Genomic DNA, 22,567 nt, shown 5'->3' with positions numbered 1-22,567 from the left:
AGACGACTATTCGGGTGCCATAACTGTTTATTTTCTCAAATCCAAAAGTGATGCAATACATGCCACAGAGAGGTTCTTGGCAGATTCAGCACCTTATGGAAAAGTAAAATGTTTACGTTCAGACAACGATGGCAAATTTACTAATAGAGAATTCAAATCACTGTTAACCAAGAATAGGATTAGACATGAGACATCTGCACCCTATTCACCTCACCAAAACGGCACAGCAGAGAGAGGTTGGCGAACCCTCTATGAAATGGGCAGGTGTATGCTGTTAGAAAGTAAGTTGCCAGACACACTGTGGAATTATGCTGTACAGACGGCAGCCTATGTAAGAAACAGGTGTTACAGTAATCGCACAAAGAAAACACCTTATGAGATGCTCACAGGCAAGAAGCCAGACATGTCCAAACTTCAGAAATTTGGATCTGTGTGTTTTGCCTACACACAAGAGAAGGGGAAGTTAGATTCCAGATGTGAGCAGGGCATTTTTATTGGATATGATAAGAACAGTCCAGCTTATCTTGTGTACTGTCCAGACACAGATAAGGTCCAAAAACACAGGTTGGTGAAATTCACAAACAAGACAGCCAAAGAGAAAGAAACACAGACACCTGGGTCACACACTGAATGTCAGGACAGAGAGGTACACCCCAGGGTCCTTGACAATGAGGAAAATGTTGATGAAAAAATGGGAAATGCATCAGGTCAAAGTGTTCAAGGGGATGTTTCTGTGGCTGAATGTGAACAGCCAGGCACTGAGAGTGAGGCTAGAAAGAACCCACCTAGAGCTAGGAGAAAGCGAATGCACTTACAGGATTATGAGACTGAGGATACAGTAGACCAACTGGTAACATGTGTAGAATCTTGTTATAGAGCAGTTTGTGACATACCAAAAAATGACCAGGAGGCCATAGGGTCAACCAAGTCACGGCAGTGGATCAATGCAATGAATGACGAGATGTAATCACTAGGAGAGAATGACACATTCAAGATCACCCAGTTGCCTCTAGGCAAAAAGGCAGTGGGGGGTAGGTGGGTCTATACTCTCAAGTGTGATACTGATGGGCAGGGCCGTGGGAAGTAGGGGTGCTGAGGGTGCTGCAGCACCCCCTGGTGGAGGACAGGGGATCTGCACTTCCACAAGATATAATACAAAAAAACCGAATTTTCAGCCTTGATGTAACAACATTCATAATTAAGTAAAGATAACACCCTTTTCACCCCGGTTACATTTTCCATTTGCCCTGTACGATGGGCACTGTAAGTGATGAAAGTGGGGGATGTTGGCTTAGCAGGCGCCCGCAGCTCACAGCCAAAGTGAGAGAGATAGAGAGAGGGGATACCGCGGTACCGGCGGGGTTTGCTGTTAGCTTCTGCCGCGCTAACGGATATAAGAAGCTGTTTCTTCAATAATGTGGAGGGAGAGTCCTCTCCTGTCAGACTGAGAGGCACAGTGAGGTAAAGGACTCTGAGGGTTTAGATAGTTCACTTTAGTCTAAGTTATCTCAGTGGGTCTCAAACGTTTTGAACACAATTTATGCAAACAAATATTTCCAAGGCACACCTTTATAATTATTAGGATAAATAAAAACAGGTTTGAAATCATCCCAATGTATACTATAGGACAGTAAACCAAAAATATCGTTTAAAACTGGAGAGATTTTAAAATATACATAAATAAATGTTAACTGGTAAAATAAGATATGAATGAACAACACAAATAATATAAGTTACATGTATTTGTTATTGGCTATGGTAGGTTATTGGAAATGTTCACATACCTGCTTATTTGATTGATAAAATGCAAACCGATCTTTTTCATATGGGTGTTTAGAGTTGTACCCTCTAGATCAGTCTCTAATTGGGCGCTCAAAGTGCACCAGATTGAAGCATTTTACTTTAAAATGTTAAAAAAATCTTCCCGGGGGATACCCCCGGACCCCCCTAGAGGATGTGAAGTCCACCCCCCAATTAAAACATGTTATAATTTATAATAAATTTGAAGCCTTGTTATATAAGCTGTCCACCATGTCAATATATTTCTCTTTTTGCAGCGTATTGGTCTTTTGTAGAGGTTTTTCATTGCCAGCTAAAATCTTGCCTATAGGGCAGCACATTGGTCAGAACCAGCCCTGGTGTCATCCCCACAGCACCCCCCATTTGAAACATGTTCCCACGGCTATGCTGATGGGTCAGACAAGTATAAGACAAGATTTGTTGCAAAAGGTTAGAGCCAAAAACAAAGCATTGACTATGAGGAAACTTTCTCACCGACAGCTGACATGACAACTAAAGATTTAGTTTTACACCAAATGGATGTGAAAACTGCATACCTGCATGCACCCATTGATTGTGAGGTCTATTTGGAACAACCTGAAGGTTATGAGAAAAAGTCAAAAACTGGAGAAAAGTTAGTATGCAAATTACAGAAGTCCCTATATGGTCTAAAGCAGTCAGGCGGAAACTGGAATGCTCTGTTATATATGCATCTCACTGAAAATGGTTTTGAACAAAATCCTGCTGATCACTGTCAATACACAAGGGAAAAACAAAACGAAAAAGTGATTCTGATTGTATGGGTTGATGATCTGATAATTGCTGCTAACAATGAGGAGGTTGTGAAAAGTGTCAAAATGATGCTCACTGATAGGTTTAAAATGAAAGACCTGGGGAAATTAAACAATTTTCTTGGTATAGATTTTAACCAGTCAGAGGGTCAAGTCACAATGTCACAGGAAAGGTATGTGAACAAAATCCTCTCCAGATTTGGAATGCAAGATTGTAGGGTCAGAGAAACCCCATGTGAGTCTAAACTTGAATACACAGAAAATGCTGAAAAAATTGAAGAGCCAAGGATGTATAGAGAGGCAGTAGGAAGTCTGATCTATTTGGCTACATGCACTAGACCAGATTTAAGTTTTGTGGTCAGTAAACTTTCCCAGCATTTTGCTGAACCAAGTGAAGAGCATTGGAGCACTGTGAAGCATGTGTTCAGGTATCTTAAGGGTACAACAGACCGTGGATTATGCTTTAAAAAGGATGACGCAGGTAAACTGGGCCTAATAGTCCATAGTGATGCAGACTGGGCCTCAGAGGTTACAGACAGACGTAGCAACACAGGGTACTGTGCCAGTCTGAGCGAGAGAAGCTCTCTCATTTCATGGAAGAGTAGAAAACAACCAACAGTTGCACTGTCTACCTGCGAGGCAGAATACATGGCCTTAGCGTCAGCCATACAGGAGTGTATGTATTTACAACAGCTACTCAAGGGTATTGATGAGTATCAATATGGGCAAACCAAGGTTTATGATGACAACCAAGGAGCTATTGCACTTGCCAGAAATCCAGTAAATCGGCAGCGGTGCAAACATATCGATATTAAATATCACTTTATCCGAGAAACTGTGAACAGTGGGAGGATATCTTTGGATTATTGTCCTACTGACAACATGGTAGCTGACCTAATGTCAAAACCAGCCACTAAGCTACAACTGAAAAAGTTTGCTCAGTATTTGTTTCTTAAAGTTCATATATGTGCCATTGTATTTTTGTTGTTTATTTTGTATTGAAGGCCAAATGGGGAGAATATTTGTTTTGTTTGTATTCTGTTATGAAAATGTACCACAATAAGCTAGGATCGAGTGGGGGTGTTAAATGTTGTACCATTATGTGTGCCCTTGCTCATTGTGTCCTGCAGAGGGCAATGTTGGCTGCAGTGCGTCCTTGCACTACCTTTGGCCTCTACCTTATCCGTTCAGATGTTGTTTGGATCGAGAACAGAGCGGCAGCACAACCGCATCTCTCCTACCACGGTATAAATAAATATGCCTAATGAAGGCTAAAGAAAGCTGTCTACTACTGAGTTCTATTAAATCTCCACCGCAACGCACTCCGCCAAACAACCTTGTAATAAATCCGCAAGAAAAAAAGCATTTGAGCTCCAGACTGTTTCAGAAATAATCCTTGAAGTGGTTTGGAAATGCATTTAGCTGTATCTGTCGGTAGAATTCTCTTCCCTCTGCAGCTCCCAGCTTGCCTGCATGCTCCAAAGGGGGCGGGGCCAGTAGCTACACTCTCAGAATCGGCCCTTCTCTAACAGGGCTGAACTAGAGGGATATGGTGAGGGATCAGGGATGTCTAAAATGCATGATCTGTTTGGTATTTTGAACCAAACACATCATAGACATGTTTTTCGAAAAAAAAATTATATATCTGAGACCCATAATGTATGCCTGAAAATAGCATGATAGGAGATCTTTCATGACTTTGTATACTGCAGGGTAGCTTGTGAATTTACTCCAGGTGGAACTGAAGTCTGATTTAAGAGTTGATTATATTTCACATCATCAATCCAAATCTGTAATGCAACTAAAGGTATTAAATAAATGCAGTGGAGTAAAAATACACAATTTACCTCTGAATTGTAGTGGAGTAGAAGTACAAAGTAGTAGACAAATTGAAATACTCAAGTACAGTTCAAGTAGCTAAAAATTGTACCTGAGTAAATGTACTTACTTCATAATTCATCTTTGAAGCTGTTTTATATCCTAATTGGGTACATGTGTGCAGTTTTGAGAAATACACCATACCTTTTAAACTAGTTGTTAGTTATGTCTGTGTGTATAAAAAGAGTCTGAACCACAGGAAGACAGCTGCAGGCTTTTTGTGACAGTGTAACTTCCACAAGTGAGGGTCGGTGTGCCACACACACAACAATACTTTTGCCCTATAAATCACATATGTGTTTGTTGGTGTAGTGACAAATACCAGTGTTGGTCTACACCAGTATCATGAGAAGGGTTTGAAGCTCTCTGCTTCAGAACCAAAAACAACAAACTCCATGTTTGAGCATAATGCTCTGTCATGACGTCTTTTAATATCTTCCTGTTTCTATAAGTCCGTCTCTTCTTAACATGCAGTATTACGCCTGCACAATCTTATATGTATCCCAGTTTATTTCAAACCAGTGTATATATAGGCTCAGGGTAAAGCAGCATTGCATTGACACGATCAAACGCAAAATGAGGAACTACAACCTAATAACAATTTTACTTCTCTGCAGCCTCAGTAAGTAGCCTACTGATATTACCTTTAGCATTGTCTCCTGTTAAAAATACAACACAATATGATTCCTGTTATTTATTTATATTTCTGTGTGTTTCAGGCTGGATCTGTGTCTCTTTTGAGTCTCGGACTGTGGAGGTTCTGCTCGGTGAAGAAGTCACTCTCCTGTGCTCCAACTTTTCCAATTCTTATAGAAAAATAACGTGGTTCAGAGTGGCCAAAGGATCATATCACCGCTGTGTCTCATTCATGATCGAGCCCCTCGAGCCTGCCTCATTCTGTGAAGGATTTAATAATGAAACATTTTTAAAATGACATCCAATCTCTCGACTGTTTCTCTCAAAATCAAACAAGTGGATTTGTCTGACTCTGGACCTATTACTGTTTAAAAAAGATAGACAGAAAAAACGTCATTGTCAATGCAACATTTTTAGAGCTTCGAGGTAAGACTTGAGTAAAGTTGGGTCTGTCTTTTGATGAATGTGGCCTGTTTGTTGCTTTTCATTATAAGCTTTTGGTGGAATACTATCAAAGTAACATCACATTTACTCATATGGGCCTACGTTTTAGATTATACTTATGATCAACTTGGATAAACAGGGCCGTTTCTTCCTATAGGCGGACTATGCAGATGCATAGGGCCCCCGCGGCCACTAGGGGGCCCCCAAGCTGAAAGTATTCTTTTATTCATCCCAAAAACTAAAAAAGTATAATTCAAAAAATGAACAAAATTAGTAGAAGCGGGAGGGCTGAAGCATAGCTTATGGAAAGAAGCCCTCCCGTGCATCATCCTAACATAACATCGGCATTATTGAGTCAAAAACTTATAGAAATGAAGGAGTAGAAAGAAATAAAGAAAAAAGGAGGAAAATATTCAATAAAAGTTAGGGCAGGAAAACAATAAATGCATATATATATATATATATATATATATATATATATGCATTTATTGTTTTGAAACTAGATATAGGGCCATTTTCTGCTCAATATCAGTTTGAACTATCTTTTTCGGAAATGAAAATACTATATATATACATATGTACAGATGTACTTGGCAAATGAATAATAATGATAATATATGCATAATTGCATATAAACATTGTGAACACTTATTTTCAAGTTACTTTTTTTACATTCATATGTTCACGCTGTGGTTTGGAACTGCTTTTGAATATTATTAGGCATTTTGTGATAGAAAATGTTGTGTATAACCAGTACTGTTTTAAACTGTACTATGTCAACACATTTTAATAGATTGAGTTTTTTTTTAAATATGGGAGTATATTTACCAACACCACAGACTATTCGTAATACCTTTTTTGGGATGTTATTATTTTTTGTAGATTTGTTGAGTACGTGTTTCCCTATGGTGTTTCCCCATATGTCGGAGCAGTAGTACAGTGTGTGTAGCTTGAGCTGCATCTCATGCAACTGCTCACAAAGACTTCTTTATCTGCTGTGGTAGGCACACGTGATCCCCACATGGTGGCTCATACCATCTTCACAGGACCACACACAAACACACAGTCTTGCATTTGTTCTTGCACAGTATGACAAACTATCAATCACTTTCACCAGCGGGTAAGCATAAAACCCCATAATGCACACACACAAACCACGCCTCCACCTCTCTGTCTCTATGGTGAGTCTCTTCCTATGTGCTGCTTTCATACAGGCAAAGTATCTGGCTATTTAAAGAGGGTGGGGGGGGGGGGGTTAATGCACTGGTTAATCGTCAAATCAGATTGGCCATCTCTCACTCACTCACACACACACACACACACACACACACACACACACACACACACACACACACACACACACACACACACACACACACACTTTGGCTGCGACATTATCATTTTTGGAATTAATTTGCTGATTATTTTGAAGAGACAAGGTATTCACTCTAATATGGGAAAACTAATTGATCAGTCAACTAATTCAGAACTTAATTCAGTTTACAGGGTATTGCCATGACAATGAAACTAAAACTACTTACTAAGGTAAGGGAGAAATAGACTGTTATAAAGAGTATTTTTTCTTCAAGAATGTTCTTAGTATGATACAAAATACCTGTTGTTTTTGACAGTTTAGTCTGTACATAATTTATATGGTGCTTCCAATTGAGTCTTTCGTCAACAAGCAGTCCTAAAAATGTACATGCACCAACTTTTTCTATCTCCTTATTGCAAATAACGTGTAATTTGTTTTGGCCACATTAAGGGATAATTTATTAACTGCAAACCAGTTATATAGTATTTCTAATTCTGCATTTACAATTTTAACAAGATCGCCAAGATTATGATGGGGGCAGATAATTCAAAGTTCAGGTTCAGCCTCAATATATTTGGGGAGAATTCAAATGAGCCGTCTTTATTTGTAGACAGCCAAGCCCCGTCCTGTGTTCGGTGAAGCATTAAATGCTTAAAAATCCAATGTAGGATATAAACACGACAAAACTGCAATGATAGCAAAGCTGTGGCTTTTGTTTTTGGGGTAATAAAGTCCAAATCATCGTTGGGCTGTCAGTCAATGAGTGACGTCTGAGGAAGATGAGAAATGTAAATTAAACATTGTTGAGAAAATGCTGAATCTCTTGCATTTATTGACATAGAGGAGCCTTATTGTTTACCTTTTTAATATAATTTTTTGTAATTTTCAATTGCTTGGTTTTCGTGAAATTAGCCTGTTTTCCTATTAAAGTGTAACAGATTGATCATCTTAAAGGCTTCGGAATCCCCCCCATTGTAGTTAAAAAAACAAGGGCCCCCAAACAGCATCTTGCATAGGGCACCCAAAAAGCTAGAAACGGCCCTGTGGATAAAATATACACGATTGAATGTACTGTTCTTTTTTCCTCCTGGTGATCATCATCTTCCTGGTTGTTAAAGTTAAAAGGCTTCAAAAAGTTCATTTTATTCTACTAACACATCCCTTTTTTCACATCCTCCAATTTAACCTAATGTATTAACAGCAATATTTCTGTGTTTTAGCTCATGTTGAATACCAGAATCCACAACAGACAGAGGTGACGTTTATTACGTTAGTTTTAAAATATCTGACCTGCTACAATCATTTCAAGTTGGCATTCAACCATTTTCAAACCAATTGTCGGCCATGTGAGAAGAGTGACTGAATACATTTGTTTTCACAGGGTCAAAGGTCAGGTGATCTGAACGCAGCTTTGACGTTTCGTCTGGCTGAATGAAACCAGTGGCCTGCAGCACAGAGGCAAGTGGAGTCAAATGCTATTTATTCAGCCACCAGATACATTCAGAAGCTTTAATAAATGCAGACAAGTTATCTTCCCAAATAATAAGGGTATATTTATTTTCAAAGCATTCTTTCTCTATTAAATATACAGATCAGGAGTCTTATAAAAGCCAGGATGAAGTAAACCAATTATTGCAAATCAATCAATTAAACTCTCAATAGTAATAGTGGCAATTGATTTTAAATATCTGTCAATTGGTCTACATAATGTCACATGTGGTTAAAATAAGGCCGAGACAGAAACATGTATTGTTGTATTTTCACTAATAATACATATTTAGTTAAATCCAGAAAATGTTTTTTACCAAATTCATTAAAAGCAAAGTATTGACCAGATGTCTTGTTTGTCATTGAGTCCTGAAAAGGGAGTGAGGTAAATAAAGATGTATAAAGTTTCTGCTTTTTTTTGCAATATTTCTGATATAATCACTTCTAGTCAGGTAGGCTACAAGCACATTGCTATATAAGAATAATTACTGTTGTAAAGATGAGTGTGGACAACCAACAGCTTCAGGTGGTCTGCATCAGAGTGAAATGCTGCCACCTGTCAGGTTTAAGAGGAACTGCTGCTCAAAGTGTAATTATGCTGTGTCATGTTAACCTGCTGCAGTGCTTTGTGAGTTTTTTAGGGAGAGTCACAGCCAGTGGCGTAGCTGTGGAATGCACGTCTGGCCCACCCACAGCCAATCAGCGCTTCATAGCGCAGAGCCGGGAAGCCCAGAAGGAAGTGCCACAAACTGCAGTTCATCTAGTGGCCGACAGGAGATGGATCCAGAAAGGAGCAATTCCAATAGACCCCCATGTTAAAATGCCCAACTTTACAGCAGAAAAAACATGTTTCTAGCCTGGATCCAATAAAACTTATTCTGGATATAGTTAGATTCCACCTGCATGACAATGGAACAGGGATGGCATTTTTTTACCGTGAGTTTTTATAGTAAGTAAAGTAACTTTTGCCGTGAGTGAATGAAAGTATTATTTCTTCTTGAAGTCTGCAGTTTAGCGAGTACACATTTGCTGAATGTGAAAACACTCAGTGTGTGCCCATGTGCGACTGTCAAGGATAAAGAACCTGTAGCCGCCGATATATATATATATGTCATATGTATTATTGCTACACAAACATTACATTGCAGTTGTAGTGTCGCCAACTCTTATATGCAAAAAGACAGCAAAAAGCGTCTTTTAGATCTTTCCAGACGAGAGATCTCTCTCCCCCGTCTGTGTGCGAGGGGGCGGGGCAGTTTACACACACACTCTGCTACATGCATGCAACTATAGGTTACTTACATAACCCCATTTCTCAGAGTAACATGAAGTGAGATGTCTCACTATGGGATGCGCCTCATCGCGGAGCAAACAGAAGCATCAATGTCATTACGCCAATCCTGATTGTCTGGTGATCTTGACGTCAGCGTCAGGGAATCTAACCCCTATAAGTAGCTTGCGCTACGCCGCATGCATCATTCAAAATAAGCACCTCTTCTCGCTTCACCATAGCAAGGAGGGCCGTCTGGTGAGACATCTCACTTCATGTTACTCTGAGAACTGGGGTTACGTAAGTAACCTATAGTTCTCATTCGTAACACTCCGTTCGATGTCTCACTATGGGATATTGTAGCTCCCGTATTGCCAGACGAGCTTATCTCGAAAATCACCAAACCCAACCAGAATTTAACAGTTAGAGCTCTAACTCAGCAGGGGGCCCAGCACTGCATGGGCCACACTGGGAGCAGAGACATCTAATCTGTAAAAGCGGACAAAAGTGAGCGGCGAGGACCAGCTCGTCGCTGCACAAATGTCTTGGATGGAAACACCCCTGAACAAAGCCCAGGATGTAGCCAGACCACGAGTCGAATGAGCACGCAAACCCGAAGGTGCCTGCAGACCCTGACTTGTGTAAGCCAAAGCAATTGCCTCCACAATCCAGTGAGAGAGCCGTTGCTTAGTAACAGGCTTGCCCTTCTGAGGGTTAGCCCAGGACACAAAGAGTTGGTCATTATGACGAAACTCTTTTGATCTGTCCATATAAGTGCGTAAAGCACGGACTGGACATAGCAAATTCGGCTGCTGTTCCCCGGAGGGACACAGCGGCGGAGGAAATGCCTCAATGTCAATGGGAGTACATGAACCAACCACCTTAGGTATAAAGGCAGGGTTGGGCTTCAGCAACACTCTCGTTAACCCTCGGGCGAACTGAGTGCATGAAGGATGTACAGATAGCGCATGAATCTCACTGACTCGCTTGGCGGATGCCAGGGTCAGTAACAGCACTGTCTTGAGTGACAGGTGCTTCATGTCAGCTTGTTCCAGGGGTTCAAATGGGGCTCGAGTGAGCCCATCTAAAACCACTGTCAAGTCCCATAAGGGCACCAGTGACCTGGAAACAGGAAGGAGCCTGCGAGCTCCCTTCATAAAACGGCAGACCAGAGGATGTTGGCCGGCCGTCTTACCCTCAAAACCCACATGGCATGCAGCAATAGCAGCCAGGTAGACTTTGATCGTGGAGAAAGCTCTGTGTTTATCAATTAGGTCCTGTAGAAAGGATAAAATCACTCCCACAGGGCATTGAAAAGAGGTGTGCCCTTTTTGAAGGCACCAGTCCTCAAACACCCTCCACTTACAGTCATAAAGACACCTAGTGGAGGAAGCTCTCGCACTCTGAATAGTTTTTATCACCTTCTGCGGGAGACCCACTGCATTCAGATTATACCACTCACGGGCCAGGCCCATAGGGCCATGCGCTCCGGGTGTGGGTGAAAGATCGTCCCCCCCGCCTGAGACAGTATGTCTCTGCGTAGGGGGAGCTGCCACGGCTGACCGCACAACAGCTGATATATCTCCGCCAGCCAGTACATTGCAGGCCAGTGCGGAGCTATCAGGATCATTGTGTGTCGCCGTTCCCTCACTCTGGCCAGAGTTGGGGGTATCAGCGCCAGGGGTGGAAACGCGTACAGGAGGACCGGAGGCCAAATGTGCGCGAGCGCGTCCACGCCTAATGGTGCGTTTTGATCGTGCATTGAAAAGAAAAGCTGACAGTGAGCATTTTCTTTTGATGCGAACAGATCTACCGCGGCTCGACCGTAACGCACCCACAGCTGGCTCACAACCATTGGATGTAGAGTCCAGTCTGCATACAGTGGTACACCTCTGAACAGCAGGTCTGCCCCAAGGTTCATCACACCCGGTACGTGCGTCGCTCTCAGAGAGAGGAGACGGCCGCAGCTCCACAAGACCAGTTTGCGTGCCAGCATGTGTAACTGGAGAGAGCGCAAACCCCCTTGTCGGTTTATATACGATATTGTGGTCGTATTGTCCATCCTCACGAGGACATGGTGTCCTCTGAGAAAAGGCAGAAAGCGTTTTAGGGTGAGGAACACCGCTAAAAGCTCCAGGTAATTTATGTGCGACCGCTGGAGGTCTCTGCTCCAGAGACCCCTCACCGGACGGCCTTCGTAAATACCTCCCCAGCCTGTCAGACATGCGTCTGTGGTGACCACCTTCCGTGAAAGGACAGCACCCATAGGCACGCCCTGTACCAGAAAAGTCGGGTGCAGCCAGTGGCGCAGTGCCATTACGCATTTCACAGTAACCATCACTCTCCGCGCTACATGACGCGCGGGGTTTAGTTTTACCCAGCGGCTACCCAGCGCTGAAACTACCTCATGTGTAACCGTCCCAGTCGTACGACCAGGATGGCTGACGCCATGAGCCCCAGGCATGATCTGAAAAGAACATGTTTGCGCAGTTGGAAATGAGCGAGGCAAGCTCTGAAAGCTTTCACTCTTTCCGCTGACAGGCGGGCTGTAAAAGGCACCGAGTTCAGGTGTAAACCCAGGAAGAGTACAGTCTGTGCCGGGCACAACATGCTCTTTTCTGTGTTTATTATGAAACCCAGGTTGAGCAGGTGCTTTACGAGGACATTTGTCTGCGTAATAGCCTCCTGTTCCGACTGTGCAAGAAGCAGCCAGTCGTCTAGGTAGGTTGCCAGGTGAATACCCTGTTGTCTTAACGGGGCTATCGCGGCTTCCGTACATCGTACAAACACTCTTGGACTGAGAGACAGACCGAAGGGAAGTACTCTGTATTCGTAACAGATCCCCTGAAATGCAAACCTCAGATATTTCCTGTGTGGGTAATATACTGGGATGTGGAAATACGCATCTTTCAGGTCGACGGATGTAAACCAGTCGTTTTGTCGCACGAGACGCAGCAGAGATGTGTGAGTGAGCATTCTGAATTTGTATCTTTTTAGATATTTGTTCAGAGCCCTCAAATCTAGTATTGGCCGAATTCCGTTCCCTCCCCGTTTGGGAACGAGGAAATACTTGGAATAAAAGCCGCTCTGACTCTGCTCGGCGGGTATTATAGATATAGCCTTCTTTTCTAGAAGTGAGAGAATCTCTCTCTCCAGAATATGGGCTGACTCTCCTCGGGCTTGTGAATACAGAACGCCCGAGAAGCGAGGGGGGGTGACAGCGAATTGGAGTCTGTAGCCCCCGTGTTACCGTCTTGAAAACCAAGCAGACGCTGTGAGCATCTCCCACTGTTTGCTCCTTAGAGCCAGCGGAGATGTCACGTCTCTTACCCTCTGAGTCTCTATTTGTTGTGTTATGGGGCCCTCTAGTGTCTGAACACGATGGTACCCCATTTCGACAATCCCCACCGAGACTGCGCATGCGCGTGACGGTGGTGCCTTCACAACCCCAGCCGGCACTGCGCATGCGCGTGACGGTAGCGGCTCTATAACCCCAGTCGTCACTGCGCATGCGCATGGCGGTGGTGCCTTCACAGACCCGTCTATTATCCGCCTTTTGAGAGAGGCCGTAGCTGCTCTCAAAAGAGGGACAGGCGACAGACTGTTTATTGTTTTTATTGTCTTTCTTTTCATTTTTTTGGACTGCGCCCTCGGCTTGAAGCCTGGATGCGACAGTGAAAAATGGTTTATTTGAAAACAACAACAATTGTGACATGTGTTTTTGTGACTTAGGCAGATAGCAGAAACTCGCTGTCTCTGGTATTAAGTCTGTTTCCCTTCTGGCGCGAACTTGAGGATGGCGTTGCGGCATCACTCGAGGCGGCGAGAAGATGGAGGCCTGGTGGCACCCCGAAAACACATCTGGAGCTGGGGAACAGGGAACTTCCAGCTCTGTCACCGAGGAGAGGAGAGGAGGCTGTCAGGCCGCCCGCTTCTTTTTCCTCGACTGGTGACCGAAAATCTGAGTCGGCTGTGCCTGAACAGCAGCTGCCGAAACCGGAGATTTCCTCGGCCAGCTCGTGCTCGTCTCCTGCCTGGACTGGGGACTCAGGGCGGGCTGTGGCCTCTGCTGCCTCGGTACCTTGAACTGGGCAGAACGTGAGGCAACTTGGGCGAAGGACTGCTGCGAGACCGTCGCAGGTAGCGGCTGGACCCTTCGGGGGAGACAGAGGTGCAGGGCCTCGTCTTCCTTCTTTTTTCGACTCAAATCTCCGCTGCATCGAGACTAAAGCGGAGCCGAAAATACCCTCGGGAACGATAGGCATGTCAAGAACATCCTCCTTTTCCCGGTCTGGGAGGTTGGTCAGGTTGAGCCACCTGGCTCTCTCCTGTACCACCATTATGCCCATGACTTTGCCCGTGGGCTGGACTGCACAGCGCTGCACACGGAGGCAAATGTCCGTGATCGCTGCGATCTCGTCCCATACGGCCGGCCCAGGTTTGCTCGATAGATCCTCGCAGAGCTCCGCCTGGTAGGCGGTCAGCAGTGAGGAGACATTGAGTGCCCTGGCGGACAACGCTGCGGCTTTATAGGCCCGTTCCGTCATCGCTGACTGGAACCGGTCTGCCTTCACCGGTAGCGTGCGGTTCCTGCTTGGTGTCAGAGCCAGCCTCGGTTGGAGGTGGGCTGCCACCAGCGGTTCCATGGGCGGCATGCGGAGCAGGCCGAGCCTCTCCATACCGTCACAGTCCAGGGAGGAGGCACCCTGGATTGGGGCCTTATTACTGAAGGGGCGGTCTCTCCGCGAGACCGACACCTCATCCAGCATCTCCAGGAAGAATGGAAGGAGCTGCCTCTTTGTCCTCGCTGCGTGGGGCAAAGTCTTCCCCTCGTAGCGAGACCTGGAGGTCTCCTTGGCCATTTCAGGCCATGGGATGTCCAGTCTGGACGCGGCACATTGACACACGGCCTGCAGGTCCATGCTCAGACAGGGCGAAGCTGGTGCGCTATCGCCCGGGAGAGCAGCCATCGCTTCCGGCTTTGCAGCCTGAGCTGATAACACGAAGACATCATCGTCTTGCTCATCCGAGTCGGACAGGAGGAACTCAGAGGTATCCTCTTCGTCCTCCATGTAGTCCAACTCCAGGACATCATCCGCAGGCGAGACCATGGTGAGGTCCAGTTGGGAGCCCCAGCTTGACACAGCGCGGGGCTCCGCTCTCGCGGCTGTTGCCGCCACCGGGTCCCAGCCTGACACGGCGCGGGGCTCCGGTTCAGCAGCTGCCGCTGTTATTGAGCCCCAGTCTGACACAGCGCGGGGCTCAATCACCGCGGCGGACGCCCCCATGTCTTGATTGCCGGCCGGCGAAACAGCGGACATGAGGGGGTCCTGTCCCGACAAGCTAGCTTGGCGTGCTAGCCGTCGGCGGAGGCTCTTGATGGTGAAGCGGGCACAATGCCCGCACGAGCCGGGGTTGTCGATAGCCTCCTGGGCGTGTTCCAGCCCGAGGCAGGACGAGCAGACCTGGTGTGAGTCTGTGCCTGATATCTTCAACCCGCAGCCGCAGAGCCGAGCCTCCGAGTCCCTGACTCCTCTGGTGTGAGGGAGAGAAGCGTCCATCTCGTTCGCCGTGGTGAAGGCGTGGAGAGGACCCGCTTGTACCCAGCTAACACGCCACGTTGCCACCACGTGGCCTAAAAGTGGTAGTTTGGTGGCACTGTGCACAACGTGGTAGCCACGTGGCCCCAACGTTGTGGTTCACCACAAGCACCCGTCTAAAAATACTGATTTGTTTAATGTTATAGATTTATTTATTTATTTCCTTTTTGTCAGAATATGAGTTTGAAGGATAGTAATTTGTGCAAAAAATATTACTTGGGTGGTTTTACAAAGAAAATACCACGTTGTGGCCACGTTGAAATATAACGTATAAATACCACGTTGTGGCCACGTTGAAATATAATGTTTTCCTTTCCATGCAAGTGGGTGCACATACATATGATTTGTATGCAAATAGATGGAGTCTACTCTATTATGTAGTTGAATATTGTTCGTCCATTTGTTGCTGTTGATGTTTATAACTGTATATGCTCTCACCAGCCTAAGAATTCAACCAATCACGGCAAATTTCGTTCGCGCCCTTTCTCAGTGTTCTGGATTTAACACTTCACATCCTGGTCGATCCATACGCATACAAATTATATAGTCCCTCAAATATCCATCTATTCTCCCAGAAGATGGGATGTATTTTGCAAAACAGACAGTTATTCGATCGTTTTTCCCAGTTCGACACCCTTTCCTGTCCCTCGATGCCCCCACTAGCGCTGGTTAAAATTAATGCCGTTCAGCGACCTACAAACGGTTAAACGGATCTGCGAAAACGAGAACACGCTGTCAATCTCCGGAACGTTAGGCCTAAACCGCGTTTTTTTTATTCAAGTCAAGAACTTTCAATATATACTTGCAGGTAAGGAAGCCATCCTTTTTTAAAGTTTTGTAATTCGGGTCATGAACATATGGGGGAGTGTTCTATGCACAGCTCTCAGCATATTTTACACTTTTTCTGCCGAAATTAAGCAGGTGCCTTGTGGCCTCATGTGTGGCCTAATCTCGGACTCGGCCTCCATGTTGTTTTTTTCAGCAGGGCCGCTGGGCTGTGTGAACAAAGCTTACATTAAATCCGTGGGAGATCTATATCTGGTTGAGATATGTCCCGACTTTTCAATAGATAGCGACTACCCAGTTAATAGACGAACGTACTCTATGGGAATGTAAAGGAATTTACGACAGGCTGACCAGGTGCAAGCCTAATAGAGCTAGCCACGCGCGCCCACGCTGCGCCCAGCCCTCGTAACCGCCATTATCAGATTATAGTAGTTTAGTAGTATTTAGTTGTTCTGCATGGGTTATAGTTTATCCAAAGTATACCACAGATGATGTAGCAATTAAATATATGATAGTAAGCTTAGTGATAAACAGCTTTTGTGTCTTGGTCTTCAGGTAAAAGATGTCGGGCGAATTTGTTGTAGTAGAGTTTGTGGACGAGATGGCTGTTGAAGTCGTCCACAAGTCATGGATACAGTCAACAAGAGATGTAAGTAAATACATGCATGTACTTGGAACATTGTCAAATATATGGGTTTGCAGCCGTTTGATAAAAAATGGAACTTAAAGCGTTTCACATATGTGGTTGGTTGGGGCGGTGGTGTCTAGGGGGCTTTTCTTCCCCCTTTAGAGGAATTTTGGCCCTTTTTCCCACTGGTGGACGCACTTTTCCACTCCCTCCACACTCAGTGGAGGTGTACTAGTCAGGAGTCAAGGGGGGGGGGGGGGGGGGGGGTTAGTGACATTTCGGTGACTGCGCCTTAAGCTTTTATCATCTTTACTATCTACAGGCCTCGTGAGACCACCCCTTGGGACAAAAAAGTGGTCTCTTAAGAGAGGTCACTTCTCATAAGAGTTTCAATAACATGGGATGTATAGCCCTTGATCTCAATACAGGACCACTGTATATCACTACGCAATTCATTAAAACATTTTAACTACATTCAGTCGCTGCTGTTATATTTCAGCGTCTGTGTTGCTATTGGCCAGCAAGGGGTGGAGCCTCTTCAAAAGCCAGGAGAGGGGAGCTGCCTGACAAAGAGAAATGGAAGCTTTATGAAGTTAGGATATTTTCATTTGGAGGTAGGAAGCATTTAATATTTACAGTTTGAAACGTTAGATTAAGTACATAATTCATGCTAGTTTTGTGTACTAAGCGGGAACTGTAATAAATTGAAGTGAAAAAAGGAAACAGAATGACGTTAATTTTATTACCTTGTCAGTATATCAGGTCTCTTAATATAACATATTGTTTCCAACTTCAGACACCTATGAGAAGGCTCAAGAAAGGGCGAGAAAGGCTGAGGATACCTCCAATGTAGAGACTGACACAGAAGAATGTCGACGGAAAACTAAGAAGCCTGCAAAGTTTCAGGTTTCAGAAACTGAAGATGCTGATGGTAAATACAGAGAATTGGGCATAAGAGTATATTTAAATATGTGACGACATAGATGGCTTCATAATTGCCAAAAATTAATAGAAAAACAGTTCAACGGAATAAGAAATATTAACCCTTTCAGTTTTCTTTATTAAATGTCATTTAATGTGGTGCTTCACTTCACCTGTTAATCTTTATTAAATAATGTTAATACAGACGAAGAAGGGGAGATACTGGAGGCAAGTGACAGTGTCCCTGCTCTAGTTCTGGCCGAGCTACCAACACCTCCTCAACGGACAAATGGTAAATGAGGTTGGCACAAGGATCAAGTAGAGCTATATCCTCAACTGTTAATTTCAATTATTTTAGTTTCAACATGAAGCTTGAGTCACAAAAGGAAAAAAACAGCATTTGCTTGTATGCTAATTTTATTCCCAGGAGGTCCAACCTTTTCTTAAACACAGTATCTAACTGGCTAACTATGGGCTATTTTGACATATGATTACTTTTTGGTACAGACATTTATGCAGTACCAGGTAGATCAGTACCGGTAAATTGATATTTTGGGAGTATCTTCTTGCAGTGAAAATAAAGTATTGCTTTCATGTCCTAATGAAAAATGCATTAATAATGTTTTATCGATAACCGCACTCATTAAATTCTGTTTAAGGCTGTTCTGCACCGAGAGCGATATCACCAAGTACCAGTACCCCTTCCAGGTCTATTTCTGGGCATAGAATCCAGTCTCCTGTGTGTCCTAACAGTGACACAAGATCAGGTATTTAGGACTATTGACATTGTGCATTTGTCTTCATATTTTAAAAAAAACTGTTTCGAGTAATGATATACATTGGTCCTCTTGAGAGACCACCCCATCTGCCAAGCCAAACCGATCTGTCATAAAGGGTGGTCTCTCATAAGAGGTTCAATAGCATGGGATGTGTAGCCATTGGTGCATGCTGTAGTGGTCTCCCAAGAGAGGTGATCTTAAAATGAGGTCACTCAAAAGGGGCACCACTGTTTTCACTTTGCTCCATTTAGCCTTTCACTTTATATTAATTTAAATATTCTGATACAGACATTTATAAATTAATGACATTACTATCTCTGTATACAGTGATGACTTCAAGTGCACGACTGTCTGAGGATCATCGTGGAGGAAAGCAACCCTTCCATACCAGGTAAGGAATCTGAGGCTTTGTAGTTTTACCCAAGTATTTACTGAGAGTAGTACGTACATGTATATCTCATTGCTCACCATGATTGTTCTAGGCCATTCATTGGTACAGTCACCCTGTGCTAAAGCATTTAGACTAGTACATGTAGTACATTAGACCAATCTGATATTAAGCTGTAGCGAATCTCTGTTACTACTCATGCCATGTAACTATGGCTTACTGTTGGCATGTACTGCAGTGAAGTAATAATTTCATGTTATGTTTTCAGCACCCCCACAACACCCAGAGCTTCTACATCTGCTGCAATAAATCCTGAAAGTGAGCCAACAGGTAACAAAGCCTAATGTAACAGTTTTACTTCAAGAATATTTTTCAAAATTGTGATCCAGAAAATATTCAATTTTGATTTCTTCATTCTAAACATTGTGTTCTTTTGAGACAAATTGATTGATGATTATGGCATCCTTTTCGCATTTTTTTCTCATTCCATTTACGTTTAGCTTGGGATCTAGCACTTGCCGTTGCTTGAAATATGTGTTTAACTTCAACGCAACATGAAATGTAATGAATCATTTGTCGCAATTGCCTTAATGCATTATACATGTATGTGGGTGAATAGATGCAAATTCTAAGCATAGTAGTTAAAAATGTGGAATTGTGTTATCTTGCTACAGGATTCCAGAGCAGGATGCTGATGCGTATGCAAAACCTTGAAGAGTCACAGGGGGAAATCCTTAGAATGCTGCGCTTCTTGACAAGTGCCAGCAGAGCAGCAGGAGAGGAGTTGGACGATGTACTACCAGACCCTGTCAGCAGTACTGAGGAGCTGGATAGGCTTTGTGAGAGGCTTACAGATAAGGCCTTCAAGAGACAATTGGTATGTTCCATTGTGAAAGAAAAACTTATTTTGTTAAGAATCGCTTACATTTTATGAAGAAGTAACTCCATCTTCCAAAGAGACAGATAGGCAGACACCAAGACAGACAGGCAGGCAGGCAGGCAGGCACACATACAGACAGGTATACAGACAGATAGGCAGACAGACAGGCAGGCACACAGACAGCTAAACAGGCAGGCAGACGGACAGTCAGGCAGACAGGCACCTAAGCAGGCAGCAGGCAGGCAGGCAGGCATAGATAGATAGATAGATAGATAGATAGATAGATAGATAGATAGATAGATAGATAGATAGATAGATAGATAGACATAATTGGGACCACTGAATTATTTCAAAACTGTAGTAGTTATATTCAATGCTGCCTTTGTTATATATATCTGACAATTTAGCATTTTCACTTGGATGTACTCAAGGGTTTTTTACTAAGAAAACTAATTATCTACATTGCAGACATGCTATATGACTTCCTTGGGTGGCCACAACATCGGAGACACCAACCGGAGGATGCTCTCCAAGTTGGGAACCAATGCCTTATGGTCAACGTATAGCCTCAAGGGAAAGAACGCGTTGATTGACCTGTCGGTCACCAAGGTCCTCATCAGTAAGTGTTTAAGTCATAAATGGCATGCAATTGCTTCTTCAGTATTTTATGAAGCTCGCCTGATGCACTCCAGAGATACTCAATATAACATGTTGATTATCATTTATTATAACCGAAACGACCATTTTGGGGATGTTATGTTTCATGTGCATGAGTGGGTACGTGTCTGGGTCTGCATCTTCGTTAGTGGATCTTTCAAAACTATGTGACATTCTAATTTACTTATTTGTATGAGCATTGGTCATCCATGGGCCAAGAACCCTAATGATTTTGGTGCTGATTCTATTTTTATATCTTTATTGTTGTGGCCATCTTGGATTTTCTTAATTTTCTCCGGGGTTTGGCCATACTACCGCGTACATTTTTCAGCTGTTCATGGGGGGTAATCATCTCGGTTAGCGATAATGGTCCCAGGTGGGTGATAATGGGGGATATTGATCCTACATCGGCGCTAATGGGGATATTGGTCCCAAGGGTGAGATACTGGTCCCCAGTGGGTGATCATGATAATGAGGAAAATGGTTCAGCAAGAAACCCATTTGTCTGGCCATCTTGAATATTTGGTGCCAGTAAAGATTTGGGGGATGTATCCTGTGTTCGTCTGTGAATACCATTCTAATTACAAATATTAAAATATAAAACTGCTTTAGGATTATTTAGTTTAGATTTGTGAGGAATAGTTGTTTTAGTGTTAATTCTTTCACCTGTACATATACTTGTTACTCTTCCTTTCTTCCGTGCATTGCTTGGGGTTAGCAGTTTGGTGCTACTTTTCCTACAGGAGCATGCTTGAAAAACCATCCTAAAGCCAAGGCTTCCGAGGTGGAGGAGCAACTGTCCGAAAATCTCAAATATGCACCGAAGAAAAAAGGAGGGCCAAAATACAAGGTGATAGTGGATTCTAGTGACTTACTTAAATATTTGGTCCATCTCTCCAAATGTCTGTCAATAAAGCATTTACATATCACATAAATTTACCACTTTGACATATAGTATGTGTCATCAGTACTTAAATCTTTTCATTCTCACAAAGTTAGTTATCATTATCACTACTCATCAATTAGGAACAATTAAGGATTTTATTTTCTAATATACCATGTATTCCCTAATGTGCGTTCTTGCTTTTTAGGAACCTGCTGCAAAGAGAAGGAAGAGCGTCGCATCTGCAGTCGATACAGATACAGATTCAGATGAACATTTCACATATTATGCCTGGTCATTGGTGCACGGACGTTTCGGCCAACGGACGTTTTGGCCAGGTATATTTGTCGGGGCGGACGTTTCGGCCAGCTTGTACAAAAAATATAATAACTGAATAAATAAATATTTTATTTCATTTAAATTCACCTACGTAGTAGATACATGTTACTGCCATTCATATATATAATAACTGAATAAATACATATAGCGCCACCAACGTAAATGTTCATTTAGTCTACAAGGTCTCGGTTCGAAAGCCACAAATGTTCAGCTGGCCAGCTATTATTGTATTACCTTGGACAATGTTTTATCTATTGTTAGGTTATGTCCTTGAGGTACTTAGAAAGTAGTTTAGGTAAACCTGTTATGCCTTCATATAAAGAGATTGCAATTGATATCATTTATATCCCTCTTTGTGTTACTACATTTGACCATGGCTTCATTATGTTCTTTTGTTCAGGAACATACAAATTAAACTGGTTACTTATACACCTTAAGTTTGCAGAGAATATTTAAATTTCCATAATTGTAGAAATATGATAAAAAATATCATTCTACTGTCTACATGTAATAAAATTAATTATGGGTTTATGGAATTTCTTATTGATATATATCTATCTGTCAATTTGAATCATGTCATGATGTATTATGCATTTGAACCATTGAAATGCAAATAAAATTGTCTAAGAAGTGTATTATTAAAATTTGAGTTGTGTTGATTACTTTGACATAATTAAAGCTAATCGAAAGAAAATATAATTGCAAATAGAAAGTGGTCTAAAGGTGGTGTGAACGTTACATTTCAACGTTACATTTCAATGTGGTGACCACGTTATTTCAACCATACAAAATCACGTGGCCTCCACGTAAATTGCCACGTTGTCACAACAACAGCATCACGTGGCTGTAACGTGGCAGCCACGTGCAATTGTTAGCTGGGTAACAGGTACGTTGCTGAGAAAAAATCCTTCCCCACCTGTCGTTAATCCGGAGAAAAAATCGACAGTGTAGAATTTTAATCTCAAAGAATATTAACTTGTGTGTTAATACCCTTTTTATCTTCCCCTCCTCTGGTGTGAGAGAGAAAAAGAAAAAACCGTCCCCGCTACCTTGGTGTCGGTAGTGAGGAAAGGCAAGCTAGTAACAGGTGTTTTACCAGCTTGAA

The 22,567-nt window shown here is 43.1% G+C and overlaps 1 protein-coding gene across 2 annotated transcripts; it reads left to right on the top strand.

Moving 5' to 3' along the window:
* Positions 1-15,966: 15,966 nt before the first annotated feature.
* Positions 15,967-22,336, top strand: LOC307034198 (uncharacterized protein). 2 transcript variants are annotated; one of them, XM_079672968.1, is made up of 12 exons: positions 15,967-16,009; positions 16,543-16,636; positions 17,115-17,229; positions 17,412-17,546; positions 17,742-17,828; positions 18,196-18,303; positions 18,643-18,706; positions 18,972-19,033; positions 19,378-19,580; positions 20,052-20,202; positions 20,984-21,090; positions 21,332-22,336. In XM_079672968.1, the coding sequence occupies exons 2-12, from the start codon at positions 16,550-16,552 to the stop codon at positions 21,515-21,517; spliced, it is 1,305 nt and encodes a 434-aa protein (XP_079529094.1). In that variant the 5' UTR covers positions 15,967-16,009; positions 16,543-16,549; the 3' UTR covers positions 21,518-22,336. The 2 variants fall into 2 exon arrangements, with proteins under 2 accessions (XP_079529094.1, XP_079529095.1); XM_079672969.1 differs by lacking the exon at positions 15,967-16,009 and having other exon boundaries at positions 16,019-16,636; positions 21,332-21,444; positions 21,492-22,336.
* Positions 22,337-22,567: the final 231 nt, after the last annotated feature.

The sequence above is a fragment of the Notothenia rossii genome (genome assembly GCF_949606895.1).
Source record: "Notothenia rossii genome assembly, chromosome: 3".
Classification (NCBI taxonomy): Eukaryota; Metazoa; Chordata; class Actinopteri; order Perciformes; family Nototheniidae; genus Notothenia; species Notothenia rossii.
This window is presented reverse-complemented; position numbering and strand designations above follow the sequence as displayed.

Bases quoted from the DNA above. Each gene is read 5' to 3' on its own strand.
- LOC307034198 (XM_079672968.1), top strand. From the start codon at position 16,550: ATGTCGGGCGAATTTGTTGTAGTAGAGTTTGTGGACGAGATGGCTGTT. The intron at 17,547-17,741 runs GTAAATACAGAG...ATGTTAATACAG, and splicing joins AGAAACTGAAGATGCTGATG to ACGAAGAAGGGGAGATACTG. The intron at 17,829-18,195 runs GTAAATGAGGTT...ATTCTGTTTAAG, and splicing joins ACCTCCTCAACGGACAAATG to GCTGTTCTGCACCGAGAGCG.